This window comes from Pyrgilauda ruficollis, unplaced genomic scaffold (assembly GCF_017590135.1).
Source record: "Pyrgilauda ruficollis isolate IOZ18807 unplaced genomic scaffold, ASM1759013v1 scaffold77, whole genome shotgun sequence".
Lineage (NCBI taxonomy): Eukaryota > Metazoa > Chordata > Aves > Passeriformes > Passeridae > Pyrgilauda > Pyrgilauda ruficollis.
The window spans coordinates 2,440,555-2,458,511 of NW_024529599.1; the positions used below are offsets into that span (position 1 = coordinate 2,440,555).

Below are 17,957 nucleotides of genomic sequence, written 5' to 3' on the forward strand. Positions count from 1 at the left end.
GTTGTATCATTAGGACATCGTGGAGGATTGTGGAAAACAGCAGGAAGATGGTTGTGTGTCTGTTTTCCATAGAGAAGATGGTGAATCCTGTGGATGTTCCTGTACCTTAGGCAGCAGTGGATGCAATGCTGATGTGCACAGGAAGGGAGGGTGGGCAGGGAATAAAGGGAAGGTAAAACCAGCTTGGAACACAATAGGAGCTGCCAAGGGTCAGGGAGCTGAGAATCATGGACATCATGGGATAACACATCTGCTCCTCACCTGCCAGGGCTCCTAGTGCTGATCTGCTCCTTCACCCTGGCCATGGGGGGCATCAATGCTGCCCGGACCCTCCATGCTGCACTGCTGGAGAACAAATTCCACACCCCACAGTCCTTCTATGACACCACCCCCACTGGCCGCATCATCAACCGTTTTTCCAAGGACATCTACATCATCGATGAGGTCATCCCACCCACCATCATCATGTTCCTGGGGACATTCTTCACCTCCTTGTCCACCATGATCGTTATCATAGCGAGCACTCCGCTCTTCGCCGTGGTTATAGTCCCACTGGCAATTCTCTACTTCTTTGTTCAGGTAACTGGAAAAATGTGTGACAGCTATTGCAATTATTCCATTCCTTTGCTTTTTAGGGAAAACAACATTGATTTGGGGGTAAAATGGAAATACTTGAAGTAGCTATGTGTTTATATAAGTGAAACATTATTTACATTTTTCAGAAAAAAGAAATGTCCTGCAAGATGTGGCCATAAAATAGATAGACATAAACTTCTTTAGCTTTTAAGTAATAAAAAGTAAGCTTACTGCTAGAGCCAGCACTGCAGTGCATGTCAATATATTAAAGTGTGGATATATTTGACATACTGCTAAGTTTTCAAGGTAGTGAGGAATTAAAGTGTTGAAAATAGAAAGCATCAATTTTATTGATTTTTGAGCCATAATCAAGCTTATCTTACAGACTATAAATAGAGACCTCATAATAGAGGTGCAAATGCACAATTTGTTTTCTTGGAAAATGAGGCTCCTACAAATGGATTCATTCTGCTAGATTATATTAACTGAATGTAAAGGAACATAGATAAATTCAACTTTCAGTCTATAGAAATTGCAGTTACCCAATACTCTTTCATGGAATGATGTAAAGGTAACTTTCTTGATATTCTTCTTAATTTTAGACAGTCTTTTAGAAGGTTGAAGTGCATTAGTAGCAATCTCCTTTGCATCCTTAACCTAAGAAATTCTTCACTGTTAATTAAAAAAGTTAAAGTATTTAATGAACCTTTCAATTTCCTGTGAAAAATGGCAGCGATTCTATGTGGCAACCTCCCGCCAGCTGAAGCGCCTGGAGTCTGTGAGCAGATCCCCTATCTACTCCCACTTCTCAGAGACTGTGTCAGGGGCCAGTGTCATCAGAGCCTACAGGAGAGTGAAGGCCTTCGTGGACATCAGTGATTTGAAGGTAGATGAAAATCAGAAGAGTTATTATCCTGGCATCGTGTCAAACAGGTAAAACATAATTTCTTGTTTCCACTTAGATAACCTTGTTTGCAGAATTGGTCCCAAGCAACCTTTTCCCATACTGCTTACCCCTGCGTTCTTTCCAGGTGGCTGGGCATCCGAGTTGAGTTTGTGGGGAACTGCATTGTCCTTTTTGCTGCCCTTTTTGCTGTGATTGGTAGGAACAGCCTGAATGCTGGCTTGGTGGGACTGTCAGTGTCCTATGCGTTACAGGTACATGTTACAGCTTTATTGGGGGGGAGTACATTTCTGTAGATGATGTGGATGTGTTGGCAATAATCTAAGTGCTTGCTAAAGCTGGAGTTAATAAGGAAATAATTAAAATGAGTAGTGGGATGTTTGGAAAACAGAGATTCACACTGGGTGCTGAAATCATCAGCAAGCTGACATGAAGGAGGATCTCAGGGCCCTTTGGGAGCATCAAGGCTGTGCTGCACCCCAGTACCCTCAGGGGTGGTGCATGAGAGACCCAGAAGTGCCAGAACATCAAGAACAGACCTTTCGAGCAGCGTGGCTTGATGTGTTGTGCATCAATCTTGCTGTGCAGCACATTGGTGTGTCCAGGTAATTACAGGCACATCAGTAGGATTTATAATTAGACAAGGCAAACTGTAGTGACTCAGGCTGTGGAGAATGTAGCAGATTTAATGGCCTCACTCTTGCCAGAAGCATTTTAGATACCCTGAGTGTGCAAAGTTGCTGTTAGCAGTTTTCCAGTGAAACACATGCTTTGGGGAATGACTTCCTTCCAATTTTTTTGAGAGGGACAAGTGTTGAATCAGCAGAAGCATCATCATAATTTTCTTCATGTAAGCACTTGATAATCTGTATATTTCTTGTCCCAGTAACTGTATTAACTTTAATGCAAAGGTAATTATCTCATTTGTAGCATTAATGTGAATCTATGTCTTAATAGCAGTGTCTGCTGTTGTTGGGGGTTTTGGGAGTTAGGTTTTTCTGTGGCTTTTTTGCTGGGTTTTTGTTTGTTTTGGGGGGATTGTTGTTTATGGGGGGGTTGTTCTGGTTTTGTTGGGGGATTGTTTGTTTTGAAGCTTTGTTTTGGTTGTTTTGGTTGTGTGGTTTTTTATTATATGTGTTGTTCCTCTGTGGGTGATATTTTGTTCCTTGTCTTCTCCAAGGTGACCTTGTCTCTGAATTGGATGGTCCGAATGACTTCTGAACTTGAAACCAATATTGTGGCTGTGGAAAGAATAAAAGAGTATTCAGAAACTGAAACAGAGGTCAGCTACCACGAGTCGAGCATGCTCAGCAACAAGAGGAAAATTTTAGTGCACACATTTACATGGTCTTTCTTGAGTCTCTTGAGAGATGCTTTCTGCTCTGAGAGTTATCATTCAACCTGAACAAATGTCATGCTCTGAACTGTAATTTATTCTATCACGGCTCCAAATTATTATTGTTGTCATGCAGCCTGTGCTTAGCATTTTCTGCTGCTGTGAGTGGCTACAGCACAGGAGATGAGTTTCACATCAGAATATTTGTCCCTTTGTGTTTGAAGTGTTTGATGCACAGTCTCATCTGTGTGGCTGGTGCCATGGTCTGCTCATGAGCAGAGCTGCAGTACAATTAATCAGACCTTACACATGTTTTCAATAGTACTTCTATTTAATCAACTTAATCAGTCCTCACCTCCCATGAGAAAACATCTCTAGGAACACTGTACTGCTAATCCAGGAAATCATCCAATCGCCTGCCTTCGCTGCCAAAGACTTCTGAAGCTGGCAGGTGGAGCTGTGCCAGGAAAGCTGCTCTCTGGACACACTGGTTTGTTAGTCCTGTGTGCATACTAAGAATTAAGAAATGGAGGAGAGCTGCAGTAAATGGTTCATTACTGGAGATCAAATATTTAACCTGGAACAAAAAAGGTAGCTAGACAAGATGTGTGATATGTGTTATAAACCAGCTTGAGCTGGCAGAAAACTGGCAGTGTTCTGTTAAAGATGGGAAAGTATTCATATCCATTAAGAATTCATCCCTCTGTGCTCAGAGTTTTTTCCTGTTAACTTCACCACAAAGACACATGGGTGGATACTTATCCATGTTTTTTCCACATTATTATAAATTTATTTGATTGTGGAGATTTCATTTATCAGATAAAATGCTTTTATCTTAACTTGAATTATTTTTTCTCAAACCTATGTGAGGCATTTCTGACTTCTGTTTTCCTCAGGCTCCCTGGACCATTGAGGGCAAGAGTCCCCCAGAAAACTGGCCATCCAAGGGAGACCTGGAGTTTGTGAATTATTCAGTGAGGTACAGGAAGGGCCTAGATCTGGTGCTGAAGGATCTAAACCTCCAAGTGCACGGTGGGGAGAAGGTGAGTTACCAGCTGAATGTCTGCTAGAACTTTGCTCTGGGCCTCCAGTGACAACGGTGGAGTAGAGAGAGGGTCTAGAGGAACACTGATGCCAGTGCAAGAGCCAGCAATGACACCTGTGCTGTCCATGTGCCAGCATCCTCCTGGCTGGAAAGCAGTAGAGTGAATTGCATGGGCCTTTCTGGACTTTACAGTTCATTTGGCAACAGGCTCCCATATGCCACGTAGGAGGTACCAATGCAAGTGACAAAAATTCAGTGACAAAAATGCTTTTCTGAAGCAGTGCAGATGGGAGAAGGAATTCCAGCTTTTTCTTCTCTTTGACTTCCCCTGTGAAATTTTTGGCATGGAAGGAAATGACATTCTTTGCTTCCTTAATCAGGAAATTGTCTTTATTCTGGGAGATTCATTTCTTCATGCTTCGATGGAAAGTTCTGAGGTTTGCCTGCTGGAGACAGAATAATTAACATGGGAAAGTCCTTTCCTGAACAGGCTGTTGCTAAAAAATTGAATTGCCCGTATTCTGAGCAGACAGGATGACAGCATCCTTCTGGCATGGAGATACACATGCTTACCATGAAGTAGGAGTTGCCCTTAGAGAGCCTTTATTTCTTGTGCTTGAGTGACTGGACCTACTGTGCTTGTCCCAAATCACCCAAAGTTATGTGGATGGCTCTAGGCCTGTGTTATTCATTATATTCATAACATGTGATATTTATATGGAATATCATTCCAATTACAGGAATGGCAGTTAGTATATCACAGCGTACCCAGGGTTTGTAGGGAAGGATGGGATATTCTTTCTTAGATTCAGATCTTCAGTCAAACCTCTTAGAAGAATCTTGGAAGGTTGTTTGGGAGTTTTTTGTTGGGTGTTGTTTTCTTCTTAACCGTGTGCTTTGTTGTTAAACCTGCAATTTGTTGTAGATTGGAATTGTTGGCAGAACTGGTGCAGGGAAATCCTCCATGACGCTCTGCCTCTTTAGGATCCTGGAAGCTGTCAAAGGGGAAATTAAAATTGATGGTGTGAAAATTTCAGAAATTGGTCTCCATGACCTTCGATCAAGGCTAACAATTATTCCTCAGGTACTGTTTCTGTGTGTCACAATGAAGGACTGTTTTCTAGCAGCTTAACAAACCATAAATAATGGCTTATCCAAAGAGGAAAATGTTTTGTTACACTCAGAAAATGGTTTCAAAAAAAACCAAACTATTTATACTTTAACTGGTCCCATCCTGCCACCTTATAAGCTGGGTGATAAAAAAAGGATTTAGGATAAATCATATTTTGAGCTGAAAGTTGAGTTTGAACTGTATAATGTAATGTATTTTCAGAGAGGATGGGATTGAGAGGTAGCCTACCTGCAATGCAGTAGACACCTCGAAGCAGCAGCCCATAGTATCTGTACTTGAAACAGCTAAAGCACTTGTCTAATGAAAATTGGTTTTGTATCCAGGATCCTGTTCTCTTTTCTGGAACACTGAGGATGAACCTGGATCCATTTAATAAGTATTCAGATGAAGAAATATGGAAAGCACTTGAACTGTCTCACTTGAAGAGGTTCGTCAGCAGTCAGCCATCCATGCTGGACTATGAGTGCTCAGAGGGTGGAGAGAATCTCAGGTAAGGAATGGCTTGACTAGAACATACACTGAACTATCATTCCGCTGTGACAGTGACAGGGTGACACCTGAGCACATTGGTCTGCCATATCTGAAATGATTCAGCCACCTGCTTCTGTTCCAAGAAAGCCACCAATGTTCAAACATTTGCCTCCTCTTCTGCCTCTGCCGCAAATGATCTGATTCTTCTCCCAAACCCAAATCCCATCTTGTCAGAAAGAAGTTTTAGGATGGCAGGATATTAGGGACATGCAGCCCCTTAAACACATTTTGGTAGGAAGGGAAATGCCATGATAACATTACTGCTGTGCTGAGTAAGAGTTGTCTGCCTGTGCTGAGTAAGAGTTGTCTGCCTGACACTTTAGTAATGTTTATTTTCCATTACTGTTTGAAAGGCCTATGAAGACATGACTGGGGAGATAAAATGCCATGTTCTGATACGCTTCATTGAGGCTGTGGTGTCACCAGATTGCCTGTGATGAATGTTCGGCTCCTTCCTCATGCTGCAGACACTCAGAGACTGAGTCTGGGCTATGTTTATGGCAGGGGAGGGAGGAAGTCTGGGTTCCTCAGATATATGTATATATTTTATTTTTTATGGTAGAAAGGACTTGCAGCCTTATAACATTTTCTTTTTCCTAAGTTTGCATATGCTCAGTGTTACCAGAACTGTGAGTGTTTCTGAAAGCTTGGGCAGAAACGTTGTCATTAGCTGCCCTGGCTTTTGTCACAGTGATAAAAGGCACATTTGGTGGCTCTGCCAGCACAGGGCCAGGCAGTAAGTGATCCTTTCACTGTTAGTGTAGGCGTGCTGCAGCCTGCAAGTGTGAGCTGTGGGGCTGACAGAACAGACAGCTTGCAAAAGATTTTTGGCTAACATGATGAGTGACCTGCTGAGCACAAGTGGCTGTGAGCCGTGGGGAGCTGGGGACAGTGAAAGGCTGTCTGTGCTTGCAGTGTTGGCCAGAGGCAGCTCGTGTGCCTGGCCAGAGCTCTCCTGCGCAAAACCAGGATCCTGATCCTGGATGAAGCCACGGCCGCCATCGACCTGGAGACAGACGACCTCATCCAGATGACCATTCGGACACAGTTTGTGGACTGCACGGTGCTGACCATTGCACACAGGCTGAACACAATCATGGATTACACCAGGTAAAATCTCTGAGTGGCGCGTGGCGGGCTCATGGGATTGCTGGGGATGTGAAGCAGCACTTGGAGGGGTCTGGTTTGTCTCTAGACATGAACGCCGGTTCTCTTGTCGGGCAGTGTGTGAGCAATGATGTGCTATATAATCCCAGGATTTCCAGCCCTGACTTTGCCTCTGTTGGCACAGGAAACAGGTTCTATATTCAGAAACCAGAGCTGTGCAGAGGACACTGCCCAGGGACACTCCTGAGACTGTCTGGAAGCTTAGGGAACCTTGTTAAACCAGCAGCTGCTGTAACTTCTTCACTAACAGCATGCTGTTTTAATTATTTGAAAATATATTAGTATTCTTCATGAGCTTTTTTCTCCTTGGCTTTCTGGAACTACAGTTTCAGTTCCAGATGCTTTTTTTTCCTCCTCTTGCCCCTGGGAGCCAGTGACTATCCTGTAACTTTCGTAGTCAAGCAGCAGCTCAGGGAGAATGTTTATCATCTGTTGTGTTTTAACATGTGAAAATAATTGAGGAAAACAAAAGCAAGGCAAAGACTAGAGAACTTTGCTTTGTGACACAAACAGGTACCACATTCCTTGTGAGGAATTTTCTGACACATCTTTCCCCCCACGCCATCTTTTGTTTTGTACAGGATTCTTGTTCTAGACAATGGGACCATAGCTGAATTTGACAAACCTGCAAACCTTATAGCAGCAAAAGGTATTTTCTACAGTATGGCCAAAGATGCTGGACTGGCATGAAGAGAAGACCCCTTGGGTTTTGGTTTGGTGGTTTTTTTAATATTACTGACTTGCCACAAAAGTGACTTGTGAATGTACTGTAATTTACAAAACAGTTTTTGTAGTAGACTCAACTTTTGATACGTGAACAACGAATTTTACAATTATAAGGACCGGGAAGTGAATTTTACATTTTAAAATAATGTCTATATACATAAAGTATTTTATTACATGGTTTTTTTCCCAGAGAATGACAAATATTCTGCCAAGAAAATGTATGTACCACAGCACAATTATGTACTGCATTCAGGTTTGTAATTAGTAAATTATATTAATGGTACAAAATACACCTGAGTTGTGTGTTTTCTGCATAAGGATTCATAGGATTTGAAGTGAAAAGACAGGCCCAGTTGAGCTGACTCAGCTGAGTAACAGTGAAATGTTGTGTAATCTCTGAGTGCTTCCAACCTGTTCCTTTCAATATTTCCCCCAGGACAAGGGAGTCCTGGGACCTTTAGGATCCCTGTCCAGGGCAACTTCAGCATTATAAAATTACTCTTCAGCCTAAGGAGCAACATGTATTTAAAGCTAAACCTACAAATGGCTTCATATAAAACATTAACTACACAGAATTTTTCTAGTTCAGTATACACCACACAAGCTCACAGGGACATGATTGGACCAGAGGTATTGGAAGTTTGCTGTATGTCTTTGGGCAGGAAGTCACTAAGAGTGAGTCTTCACTTAAGCTGAACGTGCATGCTGAGACAGGTGTGTATTTAGTTTATCTTGTTCAACACTTCATCATCATCATCATCTGCTTTGCAGAAATAATTACCTATTTTATTATTGATAAGCAGGCCTCCTCAGATAAAAAGGAGGCCTGTATTCAAACAGCATTTGCTGCTAGAATCTCCTAGAACCTCTTTTGCTTTAGTTGTTTGTGTCTTATAGTAAGCACTCCAGAAAACTACCCAGCAAGAAAAGGTTCCTATGTTTTACCAGAAGGAAAGTGCAGAAAAATTTTGAGAAGACAAAAATAATAATTTGTTAATTCTTACAAATTATACTTCTTAAATAGAAACCCAAATCTGCAGCCAAGCATTTATTAGACATTAACATTTCATATAGCAGAGCACAAAGTAATGAATTATTTATCATACAGAGAATGTAATGGTTATACACTGATGAGACTGGGGAATGTTAATAGTATCTTCCTGGTATAAACTGCACAAGGCATAAAAATATTCCTGACAATGTGTAGATAGGGATCAGCACCTGTGCAAGGTTGCTGCACCAACAGCTGAGCTTTTCTTTAGGGGGGTCTTACTGGTTAACCCTGAGTCCTGGATTCAGCCAGTGCCTGAACTATCCTGTGCTGGGGAGAAGCCAGCAGCCAGGGTGACATAAGGAATAACAATTTTATTATTCCATGATAGAGAAGTTAATATTCCACCAGCAATCTGGTATAAAAACTGATATTGTCTGTAGCTATGATATTTAATGAAAAATCCTTTGTTAGGATTTTTCCCTCCTGAGGAGCTGAAGGCCTCAAAAAAGAAATGTAAACAGTAACTGTCTGCTGCTGTAGAATGCAACAAGTGCATCTGTGATTGGTGCATGTTAGCTGTTTCTAATTAAGAGCCAATCACAGATGCAGCTAACTCAAACTCTGAAAGTCACAAGATTTTGTTAGGCATTCTATTCTTGTTCTTTCAAGCCTTCTGATAATATTTTCCTCTCTATTATTTTCATATAGTTTTAATGTAGTATTTTAACATAATATATATCATAAGATAATAAACCAACCTTCTAAAACACAGAGTCAAACCTCGTGTCTCCACACATAGAGAATTCCCAACAATTGTCCATGACCAGGACTAGGTTTGACCTGTGGCACTTTGCAGAAGGGGCTTTTTCAGTGTGACAAAACCTTTTGTATCCACCTGGGGAGACTGCTCTCCAGTGTGGTGACGGCACGAAGAGAATCCAGGTGTCAGCAGGGCTCTGTGCTGGCGCTGAGCCCGCCCGGTGCCTGCCGCAGGCTGGCAGCTCCCTCTGGTGTGCTCCGAGCGCTTCCAGAGCCGAGAGCAGCGAGCCTGGGGCGCTCTGGGGACAATTCCCACTGCATTGGTGGTGACACAGGCAGCTGCTGTCCCTCACCTGCCGCAGCCCCAGGACAGGTGCAGACTGTGCTGGTGCCCAGCTCCGAGCACAGGGACCAGCCCGGGACTGCCCCAGCTGCTGTGGGGACGCTGCACAGCCTGCTCAGGCTCCGAACTCTCGAGACAAGACAGAAGATAAATTCCTTTGGCAGCTGTAGTTTCCAAAGAAATTGGGGGGAAGGTGAAGAAACAGGAAAACTCAGAGCAGTTTGGTACATTCTGTTTGCCTGTTACATCTCATACTTTAGTTTATTCATCTAATCCACAGCACCTGCTTTTTATGTGGCCTAGCAGAGTAGAACTCTTCCTCAAATTCAAGTGACTAAATACTAAAATCCTAAAAAAATCAGATAAAATTCAGCTCTTAAATACTTTTCAATTTCTTTATTCAAGAATGTCACAGCAAAGTAGTAAAATTCTGAATTTTAAGTAACTGTGATTTTCTTTTCAGTAAATTGCATGGGTAAACACAAGTCACAGTGAAAAAAAGAAAATACATTGCATAGGAACATCAAGTTTGGCTATTAGCCCAGAAAACCCTGGGTACTTCACTAGTTTCTTTTTACACAGGTAACTTTATAGGTTTAAGATGCAATTTTTCTCAGTAATGTAGAGGTCAAAGGAAAATAAAATTACATTTTATGTGCTTTTAAAAGGGGAAATTAAAACAGCATTGAAGAAATGTCAACACAGTAACAAAAACAGTATATTAAATTGCAGCTGTCATTACATGTCAATTGCTCATGTATATATTAACAGACAACACTAAAAGGGATTTTGGTTGAGAGCATATTTATTATTTGGATAATTACTGTCACTTTTATTTTCAACCTGAGAAAAAGGGAAAAGTGTAAACAGGGATTAAGAAATCACTATAAGTCACTTGATAGAATTTAAACTTCACATAGTTTTGTGCTTCCACAGATGTAAACCTTTCTGGGTTTTTTCCCTCTAAGTGAGATAGGACTTAATAAACACGATCTAAAAAGAGAATATTGATGGTAATGGACTCAGTAGAAATATTAAATCAGCTTCATGGCAGGTTTTTTAGCTTGAGTACCTCTGCTATTTCATAGCAAACAAATTATTAGAACAGCTTAAGGTAAGCCTTTCCCTGAGAGCTGCTAACTCCGCAGTATTTAATTATCTTTTTGTAAGGAAGTGTTGCATTAACAGATAGTTCTACCAATACTTCCTATGCATTGAGCTACTTTTATACCAGATTCACTGTTCTTAGATTAACTAGAAGCTTTAAATGTGCATAACCACTTCAGTTTATTTCACAGTTAACAAAATAGATTTTTTCACATCCTTAGCCCTTATAGGTATGTTTTTCAAACATAATTGTAAAACAAAAGATAAAAATATTTTGTTTTAGTCCTTAATTAGTATGTAAGTTCTGATGCCTTCTTGTTATATCCACTCTGTTCAGAAAGTGTTGGAACTCTGAAAAGTAAGTTTTTGTCGCTTACTGTTAGAACAAGCTCCAGTTCTTGGAAATCCTGTAGCCTTGCAACATCCTTGTCCTTTAAACAAATACAATAAGGGGTTAAGTGATAGTGTCTGTTAATTTTGCAGAGGTAAATTAAAATAATAAGCTCATACTAACACAGGGTTTGTATTTTTTCGTAACTATGACAATTCTTTATAGTGAACTGGAAAGCAAATATCCTGTTGCATCTTGTATTTACTCTGGAGTCTTATTCAACTATTCCCTTAAGTCTGTTTTTAGAAGGAATGCAACACTGACAGTCAGTGCAAGTGATGAGTGGGATTACACTTGTCAAGATCTACTGCATGGCACCCAAATCCTCTTTTTTTTCCCTTTGCTAATTCTTAGAAGCTGATGAATTCATGCTTGCATCTGCCCAAGGCGGTCCTGCATGTGGACCTGCATGGCTTCCTTTAGAACTGCCCAGCAAGGCCAGCTCTGAGCCCCTGCAGCAGTGCTCTGCTGCCAACAGCAGAACAGAGTCAGGTTTGTGTCACTGCAGGAACAGCAGGGGTCCTGAAGTCCTGCCAGAGAGCCTGAAGTGATTAGAAATGAAAATAAAAAGTTCTTTCAACAAAAATTAAAGTTGGAAAGTGACAGAATTGCTTATGTCTTTTCTTTTTCCTCCACTTTTTGACTAACACAGAGTAGGACATCTGTAGTCAGTGAAGATGCAGCAGAGTGAAGTCTGTTAATCTATTCTTAATCAGATTTGCCCCAAGAGTGACACCAACAATACTCTATAAGGATTTGAGAGTGAAAGAAAGGTCCGTGGTGAGTTGGTGAAACAGGTCAGCAGGTCTCTTCTCTGCTGGCTACAGGGTAAATGTCACTCAAGGAAGGACAGTTATGTTCAGAGTAACCCTGAAAAACACTTCTGCACAAGGACTGCAGCCAGGCCTTGCTGAACTCACAGAGCTTGGTTGAGCTCTGCAGATCTTTTAAATGCTGTTGGCAGCTCACAGTGGTGTTGTGTTGTACTGAATTTTACAATGGAGTCATAAAATCAGGTATTAACTGGCTCCAGCACCAAATGGTTATGAAAGGAGGTGATCAAGAAATGTGAGAACCTTTTTACTGAAGAAATCCCAAACAAGTACTGAGTGTTGCAAGTTGAGCAGAGATTTTTCATTTTTGGTTTGTTTTTTCTTTTTCAACATGGGCCTATGCAGGTGACCAACAAATTATTTCTTTATACCAGTAACCTAAAAATCTCTTTTCTAAGTTGCTGCAGTTCAAAAGGTAGAGCTCTTACCTTTCTTAACATTGTATTTGGTAATTTTCTGATCTTCTGGACATGTTCAGGGTTCACACCCAGCTCATGGCAACTCACTCGGAGGAGCTCCTTGTAGGTCAGTTCTTGTCTGTCCAGTTCAATTTCAATGAAGTCATTTTCTCTAAGATTAGGGGTTTGTATTCTCACTTTAAGCACCAGTTCTATTAGAAATAAAAAGTCACATTAATAGGCAGAGATATAAAGGAATTGGAAACAATGTCTCTATAACAACTTCCAGGTATTTCTATGTTCTATTCATGTCTTTTGTGTCACTGGTAAGAATATGATTCCTCAGAAAGCAAAACCTGGAATTGTATGACCACAGTTTTAATTAGATTGATTTTCATCAAACTATATGAAAAAACCATAGCAAATCTAATGCAATGTATGTGTGCATGTCTGAACCATTGCACGAATACTCTTTAATTGATTTAAGCTGATTTAACAGCAGCTTATACTGGTCATCAATTTCCTGAGCAATCCAAGATTGCCTTTATTGGTATTTCTTGCTCTCAGTTCACTTTGCATTGCTACCCATGGTATCAGAATGCCTTTTACTTAAAGAACAAAATTCTTAATGGTAACTGGAATTCCAGGTTTCCCTCTCTGGGTAGGCAGAGTTTCCCTGCAGAACAGGCAGATCCTAGAACAGCTCAGTGCAGACTGAGCCATGTGAGGTTCTCTTGAGCTCACTGGCTTCTTGCTCATGATCTGTATTTGTAGCTTAGACTATGCTATTTAGAGAATTAGATTACCCTGGTGTCTGTATGCTTTTATATAGAGATGGCAAATGTTTACACCAATATTTTAATAACAGTTCTAGCAGAAACAGCATATCTGCCTACTTCATTCCCTTCAAATGTTTGCTGAATGCCTAAGCATGGCAATCTGAAAGTCTCTGGAAACACATGATTAGTCTGCACTTCCCAAGGTGTCAGAAGATCAACACAAAGCCAGAAGAGATTTTTGGTGTTACCTTGCATGTTGAGGGGAAAAGCTCCTGTGAAGAAAACGGGCTGAAAGGCCGGCACAGGTCCCATGCAGGAGCTGTTCCCTTGCTGGGGTAGGGACTGGTTGGATCCTGCTGGCAAAGAGGGACTTCTTCCCCAAGACACTGACCCCTGGTAAACAGGAGCTCTCTGCAGGACAGGATTTGGGTGTGATGGCCCAGCAGACCCTCGAGGCAAGGGTGGGATGTCCCTGTTGGGAGGCACCTCAGGAGCAGCATTCCCAGCCTGCAGCAGTGCTCGTGCTCGTCCGCAGGTGTCCGAGTCAGGCACAGATGGAGAGCTGGTGTCTTGTGGTTCCAAGTGTGAGAGATTCCCATTCAGGGCAGGATCTGGAATGCTGGTACTCAAGGTGTTGTAAACATATGGGAAAGGTGGGTTAGCGAGGTAATTGGGGATGATTGGCAGATCTGAATCTTGCTTTAAGTCTGGGAGTTCATCTTCCACTGTAAAACAAACCAAACAACACTCACCAAGACTGATTTTGGGTTTCTTGTTTTTGGGAATGCACAATTAAAAGCATCACGGGTTAAAAGATACATCCAGCAGCACCGTGTCTTTTTTTCCTACAATAAACAGAATGCTCAGGTGTTGCCATGCAAACATAAAAGCTGAGTCTGATTCTAATAATTCTGGGGGTGCTAATTCCTTCTGAACACTGCAGTACTTCTGTTTTGGCTTGTTTTAATCTGTAGCAGAATATTGTATCATGGTGTCTGGTGGAATAATGCTTCATAGTGTAGCAGGCAATGAAAAACAAAGGGTCTTATGTTGTTTAATATTAAGGTAGAGTATAAAGGGAAGGGAACATGCAGTACTGGGAGAGCTGCAGCATTACCCATTCAACATCTGGGAGAGACAACAATGAAAACAAAACCAGACACAGGAGTACACAGGAGAGACAAGACATTGTTAATCAGCCACATTTCAAATTACTTATCACCTCCAGCAGCAAAACCTGCTCTGTTCCAGCAATTACAAAACATGACAGAGATGCTCTACCAATGTCCTTTAATGAGCCATTTATCTGGGCTGCTAATTTTTGATCTATCCAACGCAGAACATGAGGAAAATCAGGTGTTGCTCATAGAAGACCTTCCTACAAATTAGAGAGATTTTTCTCCTGCTGTCCTTCTGAAAACTGGAAACTGCATCTACCTGGCACACAGCATTCCTCAAAATACAGATTTTCTAAATTTCCAGTGTTTTGAAAAAAGTTTGGCTAGCTGGGTATGGAATTTATTGGTAATCCCCTTTACTTAAAACTTTCTTACCATGTAAACACTCTAGAAAGCAAGTGCTAATACTAAAATCCAAACACAGTATCTTCACATGCTAAACAAAGATTGGAGTGCGCATGCTTTGAACACCCTTTCACCAAGCTTTGATGACCATATGGCACAGTCACTATAGGTTACCTCCCAGCATCTTCCTGATCTCTCTCTTGGATGTTAACTGGGCTGGCCTCTCCCCTTTCTTTGTCAGGATGTCCTTGTCAGCCCCAGCGTGCAGCAGGTAAGCCACAACTGCCACGTGGTTCCGCTTGCAGGCCCAGTGCAAACAGGTCCTGCACATGGAAAACACAAATGCTGTGTCAAATCCTGAGTTATGGCAGATTTGTTTCCGCTCATTCTTACTGCCTATGAGAAGAACACTCTATGTACATGTAAAATAGGTTGGAATTGCATACTTTGTTGGAAATTTGCCCTGGATTGGGAGTCAGCAATGGCACCTGCTGATGTAATTTTCTCTTTGCTCCAATGCTCTTTACTGCAGTCATATTTTCAAAGTTCAGGACCTTTTAAATTTATCATTTCTTAGGCTACAGTCTTTAGGCTACTGGAAAAATAAGTATGAAAGTAAGGTTTGTATATGACATTTTAATCTTTGAAAGAATCAGCTGTCCTTAGAATACTCGTGTTTGTGTATATGTGATTTATTACTGGTATCCCCCTAGGATATGTACTCTTTAATTAATGCTGCCAGCACAACTACTTGCACTTTCTGGCAAGTAAATTACATTTAAAGCATCGTTTCTAAGAACAGTTCTTTGCCCAGTTGCCATTTGCTGCATCAGTTACTCGGCTTAGATCTGCAGACAACTAATTTTCTGCTATCTCTAAGTGATGCACACAACTAATCCCTTTTCTGTATTTTCAAATTATTATTTGCAGCTTCTGACCAGAGAAACATATTAAGGAAACATAAAAGCTGCTTAGTGCTCAGATCTTATTTAGTGTGTGTACCATTTAGTGTGTGTACTTACAGACTCACATGTTAACTTGCTATAGAGTTGTACCATTTTTTCCTACCCATGTTCTAGTGATATTTGACCCTTCTCTAGCTTTTGTATTTTAATTCTCTAACTCTAGCAGAAGGAAATTCTTCAGGCAAATGAACATGCCCAGCCCTTCTACAAGTTTGTTTATTTATTTTTTTAAGAATTATATAAAATAAAGCAGAGATAAATAAACTTAGAAGGGAAAAAACTGTCAGCTGAAAGTCCAGCTTCAAAAAGCTTTTTCCACTTCAGGTGGTTTGGTTTGGTTTGGTTTGGTTTGGTTTGGTTTGGTGGGGTTTCTTTACAGAAAGAGATTGCAAAGCCAGACAGGGTGGTATTTGCATTGAGAACAAAATTTGCTGGTTGAGTTTTTAGAGAAGATATGTGAAGCTCAACAGCACAGCCTCATTTTGGGATTCATCATGGCCATTCCACGTGGCCTGTGCAGAGAGGAACCATCTACCCATGGACTTGATACTCACCAAATGTAAGTACTCAGCACCTCTAGGAATCACACATACTAAGAAGCTCGCTGCAAAAATTTTAATTGTACAAACTTAAACAACAATGAAGATCCATTTATTGCCATGGTTAAAAACTACCAGATCATTATTTTAAAAAGAATTAATTTTATTAAAAGACTTATTTCATCAATTCCAGTTTTAGACACAAACTCATTCTGATGACAGGCTGGTTTTCATCTCACTCACTAAGATAATTCAGCATCCTTTGAATCAGTTGCTTTATATTTTTACAAGCTTTAATTTTAATCACAATTTAAAGCTCAAGTTGTTAAGTGTTCCATGCTTCTCAAAACTCCTGATTGAACTTTCATCTTTAAAAGTCTTGCTCCTTTCCTAATTTTATTTTTCCTATTTTTAATTTTAATGTCACAGAATCCTAGAATGGTTTGACTTGTAAGGGACCTTAAAGTTCATCTCATTCCACCCCCTGCCAGGGGCAGGGATACTTTCCACTCTCCCAGGTTGCTCCAAGCCTTGTCCAACCAAGCCTTGAACATTTCCAGGACAGGAGCAGCCAGTTTCTCTGAGCAACCTGTGCCAGGGCCTCCACACCCTCACAGGGAAGAATTTCTGCCTTACATCTAATCTAACTCTCTCCTCTTTTAATTTAAAACTGTTCCCCCTTGTCTCATAACTGTCTGTGTAAAAAGTTTTCCCCCCTTTTTTTTTATCATTTCAAGCATGAGACAGCACAGCAAATACAGGCTGAATTGAACCTGCAGAAAACAGTCTCCAAAAATCCCTGAGCATTCCCTGTAAAATCTTCCTTCTAATAAAATTATGTGTGTGTGTCTACAGTGTTACTTGTACAAGTGTCTATTACAGAACAGCCTTCTCTTTAATGTTCTCAGGTGGATATAAATCCCAAGTGTTTGTATACGTCACTGGAACAAGTTCCCTGCTTGAAAGAGAAAGTCATTTTCAAACTTGAGTTAATAATAAATATTTCTGCTTAGGCAAGAGCATGTAAAGCTGAGGTTTGTGTTCTGACAGACCACGCCGTCTCAGGCTGGGGAAAAAAAAACATCAAAACCAACACTGCAAAGTAAGTCCACAGTGACCTGGAGAAGGGGCAAAAAGGGCAGGAGGTGGAGAGGGACGCGTGTTTATGGCCCTGGTTATCCCCTCTGGAATAAGGACAGCTCCATAGCAGAGTATTCGGAGGCGGATCGACCTTTTCCTTCCTCCTCAGTTCACCTTCCGCCTCGCCTCTCACGTGCGGAGCGAACCGGCAGCAGCCTCCGCCCCGGACCGCGCGGGCCGAGCTCCCCACCGCCCTTACCATCCGTTGACTTCGTTCTGGGAGTTGAGGCCGACCCCCAGCTCCACGAGCCGCCGCACCTCCTCCGCGTCGCCGAGCGCCGCCGCCTCCCGCAGCCGCTCCTGGCGCTCCCGCTCCGCCATCTCCCCGCAGCCGCCGCCCGCCTCCCGCATCGCCTCCCGCATCGCCTCCCGCAGCGCCTCCCGCAGCGCTCCGCGCCCGCCGCGGCCCCGCCGTGCTCCGGCGCGGGGGACACTATTGCCGGTGACAACCCAGCCCCGACAGCCGGTTCCGGGGCGCGGCCGCTGCCCGGGGACGGGCCGGACGGGGCAGTCCCCGGTAAACGTTGTTTAATTGACGTGCAAATGTGTCGTGCGTGCCGTCTCTTGCTCTGCCGATTGTTTTTGCGGGATGTCGATTTATCGTGGAGTGGATTATGGAATCATCGAGTGTTAAGTGATGGGAGGGACCTTAAAGATCATCTCGTTCCACACCCCCCATCCCTCGCCATGGGCAGGGACACTTTTCACTACACCAGGTTATTTAGAGGCCCCATCCAGCCTGGTATTGGACACTTCCATTATTTATAGC

The 17,957-nt window shown here is 42.0% G+C and overlaps 2 protein-coding genes across 2 annotated transcripts in view; one reads left to right on the forward strand and one right to left on the reverse strand.

Moving 5' to 3' along the window:
- Positions 1–7,696, forward strand: part of ABCC3 (ATP binding cassette subfamily C member 3) — a 47,409-nt gene extending 39,713 nt beyond the window's left edge. Inside the window, exons 23-31 of the mRNA XM_041486633.1 lie at positions 269–579; positions 1,310–1,509; positions 1,608–1,734; positions 2,661–2,762; positions 3,713–3,859; positions 4,787–4,945; positions 5,317–5,483; positions 6,440–6,634; positions 7,273–7,696. Coding sequence (XP_041342567.1) covers positions 269–579; positions 1,310–1,509; positions 1,608–1,734; positions 2,661–2,762; positions 3,713–3,859; positions 4,787–4,945; positions 5,317–5,483; positions 6,440–6,634; positions 7,273–7,381 — 1,517 coding nt within the window. The 3' untranslated portion in view covers positions 7,382–7,696. The remainder of the gene's footprint in view (positions 1–268; positions 580–1,309; positions 1,510–1,607; positions 1,735–2,660; positions 2,763–3,712; positions 3,860–4,786; positions 4,946–5,316; positions 5,484–6,439; positions 6,635–7,272) is intronic.
- A 3,087-nt stretch (positions 7,697–10,783) lies between these two features.
- On the reverse strand, positions 10,784–17,878 carry ANKRD40 (ankyrin repeat domain 40). Its single transcript, XM_041486692.1, has 5 exons — positions 17,388–17,878; positions 14,719–14,867; positions 13,270–13,746; positions 12,273–12,454; positions 10,784–11,051 (listed from the first exon to the last, which is right to left on the reverse strand). The coding sequence occupies exons 1-5, from the start codon at positions 17,549–17,551 to the stop codon at positions 10,911–10,913; spliced, it is 1,113 nt and encodes a 370-aa protein (XP_041342626.1). The 5' UTR covers positions 17,552–17,878; the 3' UTR covers positions 10,784–10,910.
- Positions 17,879–17,957: the final 79 nt, after the last annotated feature.

Coding starts and splice junctions, on each gene's coding strand:
- ANKRD40 (XM_041486692.1), bottom strand. CDS start 17,551: ATGCGGGAGGCGATGCGGGAGGCGGGCGGCGGCTGCGGGGAGATGGCG. Junction 13,747..14,718: donor GATCAGGAAGATGCTGGGAG/GTAACCTATAGT, acceptor TTTGTTTTACAG/TGGAAGATGAACTCCCAGAC. Junction 11,052..12,272: donor CAAATACAATGTTAAGAAAG/GTAAGAGCTCTA, acceptor ATTTGTTTAAAG/GACAAGGATGTTGCAAGGCT.